At 45.1% G+C, this 11,112-nt stretch overlaps 1 protein-coding gene across 1 annotated transcript in view; it reads right to left on the bottom strand.

Annotated features, from left to right (window-relative positions):
- Window positions 1-449: 449 nt before the first annotated feature.
- LOC135561953 (replication factor C subunit 1-like) overlaps window positions 450-11,112 on the bottom strand; it is a 48,120-nt gene continuing 37,457 nt past the window's right edge. The window contains 4 exon segments of the mRNA XM_065004484.1: window positions 450-539; window positions 542-638; window positions 5,317-5,462; window positions 6,681-6,798. Coding sequence (XP_064860556.1) covers window positions 450-539; window positions 542-638; window positions 5,317-5,462; window positions 6,681-6,798 — 451 coding nt within the window.

Raw genomic sequence — 11,112 nt, 5'->3', positions numbered from 1 at the left:
CTTGGGGTCTAGTTTAGCGTAGGGGTCAAGCTGCCCCCCATCCTCTCTGACCTTGGGGTCTAGTTTAGCGTAAGGGGGTCAGGCTGCCCTCCTCCCCCATCCTCTCTGACCTTAGGGTCTAGTTAGCGTAGGGTCAGGCTACCCATCTCTCATGACCTTGGGGTCTAGTTAGCGTAGGGGTCAGGCTGCCCCATGTCTCTGTTGGGTCTAGTTTGGCGTAGGGGTCAGGCTGCCCCCCATCCTCTCTGACCCAGCCCAGGGTCTGGTTTAGCGTAGAGATCAGGCTGCCCCCCTCCCATCCTCTCAAGCCTTAGGGGGTCTAGTTAGCGTAGAAGTCAGGCTGCCCCCCATCCTCTCTGACCTTGGGGTCTAGTTTAGCGTAGTCAGGCTCATCCTCTCTGAGCTGCCCCCCCCATCCTCTCTGACTTGGGGTCTAGTTAGCGTAGAAGTCAGGCTGCCCCCAGAGGCAGATCTCCATGAAGGCTGTCCACATCCTCTCTGACCAGGTGGTAGTCGTCTAACGGCTGGACGGCCCTGTCCCGGCCCCCTCCGCCCCCTGCCTCTGAAGAGGACACAACAGGGCCATGCGGAGGTAGAGGAGTAGTCCAAGGCTCACTGCCTGTCTGCTACTTAATGTCCTGGAGGAGAGGGGAGGGGGAGGGAGGGGAGGAGGAGGGGAGAGAAGGAGGAAGGAGTGAGGAGGGAAATAGAGGAGGGAGGAGAGTGAGGGGAGGGGAAAGAGAGAGGAGGGGGAGGAAGAGAGTGAGGGGAGGAAAGAAGGAAAGGGAAAGAAGAGGGAAAGGAAAGAAAGAAATGAAGAAAAGGAAGGAAGAGAAAAGGAAAGGAAAGGAAAGAAAGAAGGGAAAGAAAGGAAGGAAGAGGAAAGGAAGGAAAGGAAAGAAAGAAAGTAAAGGAAGGAAGAGGTAGAAGGGGGAGAGAGGTAGAAGGGGAGAGAGAGTGAGGGGAGGGGAGAGAGAGTGAGGGGAGGGGGAGAGAGAGTGAGGGAGGAGTGGAGAGGTAGAAGGGGGAGAGAGAGTGAGGGGAGGGGGAGAGAGAGAGGGAGGGGGAGAGGTAGAAGGGGAGAGAGGTAGAAGGGGGAGAGAGGTAGAAGGGGGAGAGAGAGTGAGGGGAGGGGGAGAGAGAGTGAGGGGAGGGGGAGAGAGAGTGAGGGGAGGGGGAGAGAGAGTGAGGGAGGAGTGGAGAGGTAGAAGGGGAGATAGGGAATATGTTCAATAGAAAACTTGATGCAAAACATGAAGTAACTAATGAACCCCAGATCAGGCGGTGTGTATCAGTTATCAGGCCGGTGTGTATCAGTAACTAATGAACCCCAGATCAGACGGTGTGTATCAGTTACATGAAGTAACTAATGAACCCCAGATCAGACTGTGTGCTTATCAGTTACATGAAGTAACTAATGAACCCCACGGTGTGATCAGGCCCCAGATTGAGACGGTGTGTATCAGTTACATGAAGTAACTAATGAACCCCCAGTATCAGTAACGGTGTGTATCAGTAACTAATGAACCCCAGATCAGGCCGGTGTGTATCAGTTGAACCCCAGATCCAGACTGTGTGTATCAGTAACTAATGAACCCCAGATCCCAGACGGTGTGTCAGTTACAGTAACTAATGAACCCCAGATCAGACTGTGTGTATCAGTTACATGAAGTAACTAATGAACCCCAGATCGGGACGGTGTGTAGTTCAGTAACTAATAGACCAGATCACCCCAGATCAGGCGGTGTGTATCAGTTACATGCAAGTAACTAATGAACCCCAGATCAGTTTGTGTGTATCAGTAACTAATGAACCCCAGATCAGACTGTGTGTATCAGTAAGTAACTGAACCCCCCAGATCAGACGGTGTGTATCAGTTACATGAAGTAACTAATGAACCCCAGATCAGACGGTGTGTGTATCCAGTAACTAATGAACCCCAGACACTGTGTGTATCAGTAACTAATGAACCCCAGATCAGACTGTGTGTATCAGTAACTAATGAACCCCAGATCAGACGGTGTGTATCAGTTACATGAAGTAACTAATGAACCCCAGATCAGACGGTGTGTATCAGTAACTAATGAACCCCAGATCAGACGGTGTGTATCAGTTACATGAAGTAACTAATGAACCCCAGATCAGACTGTGTGTATCAGTAACTAATGAACCCCAGATCAACTGTGTGTATCAGTAACTAATGAACCCCAGATCAGACTGTGTGTATCAGTAACTAATGAACCCCAGATCAGACGGTGTGTATCAGTAACTAATGAACCCCAGATCAGACTGCTGGTGTATCAGTTACATGAAGTAACTAATGAACCCCAGATCAGACGGTGTGTATCAGTTACATGAAGTAACTAATGAACCCCAGATCAGACTGTGTGTATCAGTAACTAATGAACCCCAGATCAGACGGTGTGTATCAGTAACTAATGAACCCCAGATCAGACGGTGTGTATCAGTAACTAATGAACCCCAGATCAGACTGTGTGTATCAGTAACTAATGAACCCCAGATCAGACGGTGTGTATCAGTAACTAATGAACCCCAGATCAGACGGTGTGTATCAGTTACATGAAGTAACTAATGAACCCCAGATCAGACGGTGTGTATCAGTTACATGAAGTAACTAATGAACCCCAGATCAGACGGTGTGTATCAGTTACATGAAGTAACTAATGAACCCCAGATCAGACTGTGTGTATCAGTAACTAATGAACCCCAGATCAGACGGTGTGTATCAGTTACATGAAGTAACTAATGAACCCCAGATCAGACGGTGTGTATCAGTAACTAATGAACCCCAGATCAGACGGTGTGTATCAGTTACATGAAGTAACTAATGAACCCCAGATCAGACGGTGTGTATCAGTAACTAATGAACCCCAGATCAGACGGTGTGTATAGTTCATGAAGTAACTAATGAACCCCAGATCAGACGGTGTGTATCAGTAACTAATGAACCCCAGATCAGACGGTGTGTATCAGTAACTAATGAACCCCAGATCAACTAATGAACCCCAGATCAGACTGAAGTAACTAATGAACCCCAGATCAGACGGTGTGTATCAGTTAACATGAACCCCAGATCAGACGGTGTGTAACTAATGAACCCCAGATCAGACTGTGTGTATCAGTTACATGAAGTAACTAATGAACCCCAGATCAGACGGTGTGTATCAGTAACTAATGAACCCCAGATCAGACGGTGTGTATCAGTTACATGAAGTAACTAATGAACCCCAGATCAGACGGTGTGTATCAGTAACTAATGAACCCCAGATCAGATGGTGTGTATCAGTAACTTATCAGGCGGTGTGAAGTAACTAATGAACCCCAGATCAGACGGTGTGTATCAGTAACTAATGAACCCCAGATCAGACGGTGTGCCCCATCAGTTACATGAAGTAACTAATGAACCCCAGATCAGACTGTGTGTATCAGTTACATGAAGTAACTAATGAACCCCAGATCAGACGGTGTGTGTTATGAAGTAACTAATGAACCCCAGATCAGACGGTGTGTATCAGTAACTAATGAACCCCAGATCAGACCGGTGTGTATGTTACAGTAACTAATGAACCCCAGATGAACCCCAGATCAGCGGTGTGTATCAGTTACATGAAGTAACTAATGAACCCCAGATCAGACTGTGTGTATCAGTAACTAATGAACCCCAGATCAGACGGTGTGTAGTTCAGTAACTAATGAACCCCAGATCAGACGGTGTGTCAGTTACAGTAACTAATGAACCCCAGATCAGACTGTGTGTATCAGTAACTAATGAACCCCAGATCAGACTGTGTGTATCAGTAACTAATGAACCCCAGATCAGACGGTGTGTATCATGAAGTAACTAATGAACCCCAGATCAGACTGTGTGTATCAGTTACATGAAGTAACAGTAATGAACCCCAGATCAGGCGGTGTGTATCAGTTACATGAAGTAACTAATGAACCCCAGATCAGACGGTGTGTATCAGTAACTAATGAACCCCAGATCAGACGGTGTGTATCAGTTACATGAAGTAACTAATGAACCCCAGATCAGACGGTGTGTATCAGTAACTAATGAACCCCAGATCAGACGGTGTGTATCAGTTACATGAAGTAACTAATGAACCCCAGATCAGACGGTGTGTATCAGTAACTAATGAACCCCAGATCAGACGGTGTGTATCAGTAACTAATGAACCCCAGATCAGACGGTGTGTATCAGTAACTAATGAACCCCAGATCAGACGGTGTGTATCAGTTACATGAAGTAACTAATGAACCCCAGATCAGACGGTGTGTATCAGTAACTAATGAACCCCAGATCAGACGGTGTGTATCAGTTACATGAAGTAACTAATGAACCCCAGATCAGACGGTGTGTATCAGTTACATGAAGTAACTAATGAACCCCAGATCAGACGGTGTGTATCAGTTACATGAAGTAACTAATGAACCCCAGATCAGACTGTGTGTATCAGTTACATGAAGTAACTAATGAACCCCAGATCAGACGGTGTGTATCAGTTACATGAATACAACTACGTGATTGTGGCTCGTCAGATTAATATAATAATTCGATTTAAAAACGTTTACTTTGGCAAGAAGGAGGAGGAGGAGGACGATTTCCCCCTTAATTATCCCGTTGCCATGGACACATCTGAAATCAGACTGCATGATGGGACTTTTTTTTCGCTTCTACCACAGCGACCATGTTGTTTCTCAGAAATACTTCTCCCGATTTCTGACTACGGGACAAAGTTTGTAATGAAAAAATATATATATATTTATAAATATATTTATAAATAAGAAACTCACTTCACGCAACGCCGTACAAGATCGAGTCTCGCTAAACTGTTGAGCGGCACGAACGCTCAGATAAATTACACCTCGTCGGAACGCCGATTAAACTGTTTTTTAATGATAACTTGATAACTGATGACTTTTAAAAGTGTTTTAATCTACGATTAAACTGTTTTTTAATGCCCTGATAACTTTTAAAAGATGGCTCGGATAACCAGGTGTTTTAATCTGCCAATTTAGGATTTACAACGATTAATCCCAGTAAAGTGTTGACTAATGGGATAATCTGCCTACTGACGTAATCAGTTTGATATCTAATTATTACTGGGCATGTAAACAGACTCTGTGTGTGTGTGTGTGTGTGTGTGTGTGTGTGTTACCTGTGTGTGTGTGTGTGTGTGTTACCTGTGTGTGTGTGTGTGTCCTTACCTGAGGCTCATGTGAGAGGCCAGCTCCTGAATGATCCTGGAGTGTTTATTGACTCTGTGTGTGTGTGTGTGTGTGTGTCCTTACCTGAGGCTCATGTGAGAGGCCAGCTCCTGAATGATCCTGGAGTGTTTATTGCCAGAGGAGAACTTTCCCAGCCAGGAGGGAAACGAGGGGAAGGAGGTCATATAACCCCTCATCAACTCTCCTGGTAACACACTGGAATATATGGCCTGACACACACACACACACACACACACACACACACACACACACACACACACACACACACACACACACACACACACACACACAGTTCATATAACCCCTCATCAACTCTCCTGGTAACACACTGGAATATATGGCCTGACACACACACACACGCACACACACAGTTCATATAACCCCTCATCATCTCCCCTGGTAACACACTGGAATATATGGCCTGACACACACACACACACACACACACACACACACAGTTCATATAACCCCTCATCAACTCTCCTGGTAACACACTGGAATATATGGGACACACACACACACACACACACACACAGTTCATATAACCCCTCATCAACTCTCCTGTAACACACACACACACACACACACACACACACACACACACACACAGTTCATATAACCCCTCATCAACTCTCCTGGTAACACACTGGAATAGATGGCCTGACACACACACACACACACACACACACACACACACACACAGTTTAAACCACAAACAGACACACTGTCTCAGACCTTAGTTAAAACACAAGAAGGAATAGTTTAGGTTAGCGAACATTTGATTTTCCCTGTGGAACGCACCTCAGGTGTGTGTGTTACCTGTGTGTGTGGTGTGTGTGTGTGTTACCTGTGTGTGTGTGTGTTACCTGTGTGTGTGTGTGTTACCTGTGTGTGTGTGTGTTACCTGTGTGTGTGTGTGTGTTACCTGTGTGTGTGTGTGTGTGTGTTACCTGTGTGTGTGTTACCTGTGTGTGTGTGTGTGTTACCTGTGTGTGTGTGTGTGTTACCTGTGTGTGTGTGTGTTACCTGTGTGTGTGTGTGTTACCTGTGTGTGTGTGTGTTACCTGTGTGTTACCTGTGTGTTACCTGTGTGTGTGTGTGTGTTACCTGTGTGTTACCTGTGTGTTACCTGTGTGTGTGTGTGTGTTACCTGTGTGTGTGTGTGTGTGTTACCTGTGTGTGTGTTACCTGTGTGTTACCTGTGTGTGTGTTACCTGTGTGTTACCTGTGTGTGTGTGTGTGTGTGTGTGTGTGTTACCTGTGTGTGTGTGTGTGTGTTACCTGTGTGTGTGTGTGTGTGTGTGTGTGTGTGTGTGTGTGTGTGTGTATTACCTGTGTGTGTTACCTGTGTGTGTTACCTGTGTGTGTGTGTGTGTGTGTGTGTTACCTGTGTGTGTTACCTGTGTGTGTGTGTGTGTGTGTGTTACCTGTGTGGGCAGTAGAGACCAGGCCTGTTTGGAACGTATCTGTCTGTCCACCAGGTCTCCATCACAGATAGAATCAGCTGTCTTACTGAGGAGGACCAGGTGGGACTTCATATCACCACTGAGAGGGAGACAGAGAGAGAGAGACAAAGAGAGAGAGAGAGACAAAGAGAGAGAGAGACACAGAGACACAGAGAGAGACAGAGAGAGAGACACAGAGAGAGACAGAGAGAGAGAGACACAGAGACAGAGAGACACAGAGACAGAGAGACACAGAGACAGAGAGAGACGGGGAAGAGAGAGAGACAGAGAGAGAGACGGGGAAGAGAGAGACGGGGAAGAGAGAGAGAGAGACGGGGAAGAGAGAGAGAGAGACGGGGAAGAGAGAGAGAGAGACGGGGAAGAGAGAGAGAGAGAGACGGGGAAGAGAGAGAGAGAGAGAGAGAGAGAGAGAGAGAGAGACGGGGAAGAGAGAGACAGAGAGAGGGAGAGAGAGAGACAGAGAGAGAGAGAGAGAGAGAGAGAGAGAGAGAGAGGGAGACAGAGAGAGAGAGAGAGAGAGAGACAGAGGGAGACAGAGAGAGAGACAAAGAGACAGAGAGAGAGAACAGAACAGTGAGTGTGTCCATCATAGACAGAATAAACAGTCTTACTGAGGAGGACCAGGTGGAGACGACAGACAACATTGACAAACTACCATCTATACTGAACAAAATGTCATTGATTTTACTGAGTTAGACAAAGGGGGTACCTAGTCAGTTATACAACCTGAATGTATTAGACTGAAAGGGGGGTACCTAGTCAGTTATACAACCTGAATGTATTAGACTGAAAGGGGGGTACCTAGTCAGTTATACAACCTGAATGTATTAGACTGAAAGGGGGGTACCTAGTCAGTTATACAACCTGAATGTATTCAACTGAAAGGGGGGTACCTAGTCAGTTATACAACCTGAATGTATTAGACTGAAAGGGGGGGTACCTAGTCAGTTATACAACCTGAATGTATTAGACTGAAAGGGGGTACCTAGTCAGTTATACAACCTGAATGTATTCAACTGAAAGGGGGGTACCTAGTCAGTTATACAACCTGAATGTATTCAACTGAAAGGGGGGTACCTAGTCAGTTATACAACCTGAATGTATTCAACTGAAAGGGGGGTACCTAGTCAGTTATACAACCTGAATGTATTCAACTGAAAGGGGGGGTACCTAGTCAGTTATACAACCTGAATGTATTCAACTGAAAGGGGGGTACCTAGTCAGTTATACAACCTGAATGTATTCAACTGAAAGGGGGTACCTAGTCAGTTATACAACCTGAATGTATTCAACTGAAAGGGGGTACCTAGTCAGTTATACAACCTGAATGTATTCAACTGAAAGGGGGTACCTAGTCAGTTATACAACCTGAATGTATTCAACTGAAAGGGGGGTACCTAGTCAGTTATACAACCTGAATGTATTCAACTGAAAGGGGGGTACCTAGTCAGTTATACAACCTGAATGTATTCAACTGAAAGGGGGGTACCTAGTCAGTTATACAACCTGAATGTATTCAACTGAAAGGGGGGTACCTAGTCAGTTATACAACCTGAATGTATTAGACAAAGGGGGGTACCTAGTCAGTTATACAACCTGAATGTATTAGACTGAAAGGGGGATACCTAGTCAGTTATACAACCTGAATGTATTAGACTGAAAGGGGGGTACCTAGTCAGTTATACAACCTGAATGTATTAGACAAAGGGGGGTACCTAGTCAGTTATACAACCTGAATGTATTCAACTGAAAGGGGGGTACCTAGTCAGTTATACAACCTGAATGTATTCAACTGAAAGGGGGGTACCTAGTCAGTTATACAACCTGAATGTATTCAACTGAAAGGGGGGTACCTAGTCAGTTATACAACCTGAATGTATTAGACAAAGGGGGGTACCTAGTCAGTTATACAACCTGAATGTATTAGACTGAAAGGGGGGTACCTAGTCAGTTATACAACCTGAATGTATTCAACTGAAAGGGGGGGTACCTAGTCAGTTATACAACCTGAATGTATTCAACTGAAAGGGGGGTACCTAGTCAGTTATACAACCTGAATGTATTCAACTGAAAGGGGGGTACCTAGTCACTTATACAACCTGAATGTATTCAACTACCTAGTCAGTTATACAACCTGAATGTATTAGTCTGAAAGGGGGGTACCTAGTCAGTTATACAACCTGAATGTATTCAACTGAAAGGGGGGTACCTAGTCAGTTATACAACCTGAATGTATTCAACTGAAAGGGGGGTACCTAGTCAGTTATACAACCTGAATGTATTAGACTGAAAGGGGGGTACCTAGTCAGTTATACAACCTGAATGTATTAGACTGAAAGGGGGGGTACCTAGTCAGTTATACAACCTGAATGTATTAGACTGAAAGGGGGGTACCTAGTCAGTTATACAACTTGAATGTATTCAACTGAAAGGGGGTACCTAGTCAGTTATACAACCTGAATGTATTCAACTGAAAGGGGGGTACCTAGTCAGTTATACAACCTGAATGTATTAGACAAAGGGGGGTACCTAGTCAGTTATACAACCTGAATGTATTAGACTGAAAGGGGGGTACCTAGTCAGTTATACAACCTGAATGTATTCAACTGAAAGGGGGGGTACCTAGTCAGTTATACAACCTGAATGTATTCAACTGAAAGGGGGTACCTAGTCAGTTATACAACCTGAATGTATTCAACTGAAAGGGGGGGAATGTATTCAACTACCTAGTCAGTTATACAACCTGAATGTATTCTCTGAAAGGGGGTACCTAGTCAGTTATACAACCTGAATGTATTCAACTGAAAGGGGGGGTACCTAGTCAGTTATACAACCTGAATGTATTCAACTGAAAGGGGGGTACCTAGTCAGTTATACAACCTGAATGTATTCAACTGAAAGGGGGGTACCTAGTCACTTATACAACCTGAATGTATTCAACTACCTAGTCAGTTATACAACCTGAATGTATTCAACTGAAAGGGGGGTACCTAGTCAGTTATACAACCTGAATGTATTCAACTGAAAGGGGGGTACCTAGTCAGTTATACAACCTGAATGTATTCAACTGAAAGGGGGGTACCTAGTCAGTTATACAACCTGAATGTATTAGACTGAAAGGGGGGGTACCTAGTCAGTTATATAACCTGAATGTATTAGACTGAAAGGGGGGGTATCTAGTCAGTTATACAACCTGAATGTATTCAACTGAAAGGGGGGTACCTAGTCAGTTATACAACCTGAATGTATTAGACAAAGGGGGGTACCTAGTCAGTTATACAACCTGAATGTATTAGACAAAGGGGGGTACCTAGTCAGTTATACAACCTGAATGTATTAGACAAAGGGGGGTACCTAGTCAGTTATACAACCTGAATGTATTAGACAAAGGGGGGTACCTAGTCAGTTATACAACCTGAATGTATTCAACTGAAAGGGGGGTACCTAGTCAGTTATACAACCTGAATGTATTAGACAAAGGGGGGTACCTAGTCAGTTATACAACCTGAATGTATTAGACAAAGGGGGGTACCTAGTCAGTTATACAACCAAATTCTCTAAAATGACGTTGGAGGCGGCTTATGGTAGAGAAACGAACACTCAATTCTCTGGCAACAGCTCTGGTGGACATTCCTGCAGTCAACATGAAACCGTGAGACAAAAACGGAACATTTTAAAGGGGCCTTTTATTGTCCCCCCAGCACAAGGTGCACCTGTGTAATGATCATGCTATTTAACCAATTATCTTGGCAAAAGGAGAAACGCTCACTAACAGGGACGTAAACTAATTTGTGAATATGTGTGTCTGAGTGTGTGTGTGTCTGAGTGTGTGTCTGTCTGTGTGTGTGTGTGTGTGTCTGAGTGTGTGTGTGTGTGTGTCTGAGTGTGTGTGTGTCTGAGTGTGTGTGTGTCTGAGTGTGTGTGTGTGTCTGTGTGTGTGTGTCTGAGTGTTGTGTGTCTGTCTGTGTGTGTGTGTGTGTGTCTGAGTGTGTGTGTGTGTCTGAGTGTGTGTGTGTGTGTGTGTGTGTGTGTCTGAGTGTGTGTGTGTGTCTGAGTGTTGTGTGTGTCTGTGTGTGTGTGTCTGTGTGTGTGTGTGTCTGTGTGTGTGTGTGTGTGTGTGTCTGAGTGTGTGTGTGTGTGTGTGTGTGTCTGTGTGTGTGTGTCTGAGTGTGTGTGTGTCTGAGTGTTGTGTGTGTCTGTGTGTGTGTGTGTGTGTGTGTGTGTGTGTGTGTGTGTGTGTGTGTGTGTGTGTGTGTCTGAGTGTGTGTGTGTCTGTGTGTGTCTGAGTGTGTGTGTCTGTCTGTGTGTGTGTGTGTGTCTGAGTGTGTGTGTGTCTGTGTGTGTGTGTGTGTCTGAGTGTGTGTGTGTGTCTGAGTGTGTGTGTGTGTGTGTG

This window comes from Oncorhynchus nerka, linkage group LG18 (genome assembly GCF_034236695.1).
Source record: "Oncorhynchus nerka isolate Pitt River linkage group LG18, Oner_Uvic_2.0, whole genome shotgun sequence".
Classification (NCBI taxonomy): Eukaryota; Metazoa; Chordata; class Actinopteri; order Salmoniformes; family Salmonidae; genus Oncorhynchus; species Oncorhynchus nerka.
Note: the sequence above shows the minus strand (reverse complement) of the source record. Positions and strands in the feature narration are given on the sequence as shown.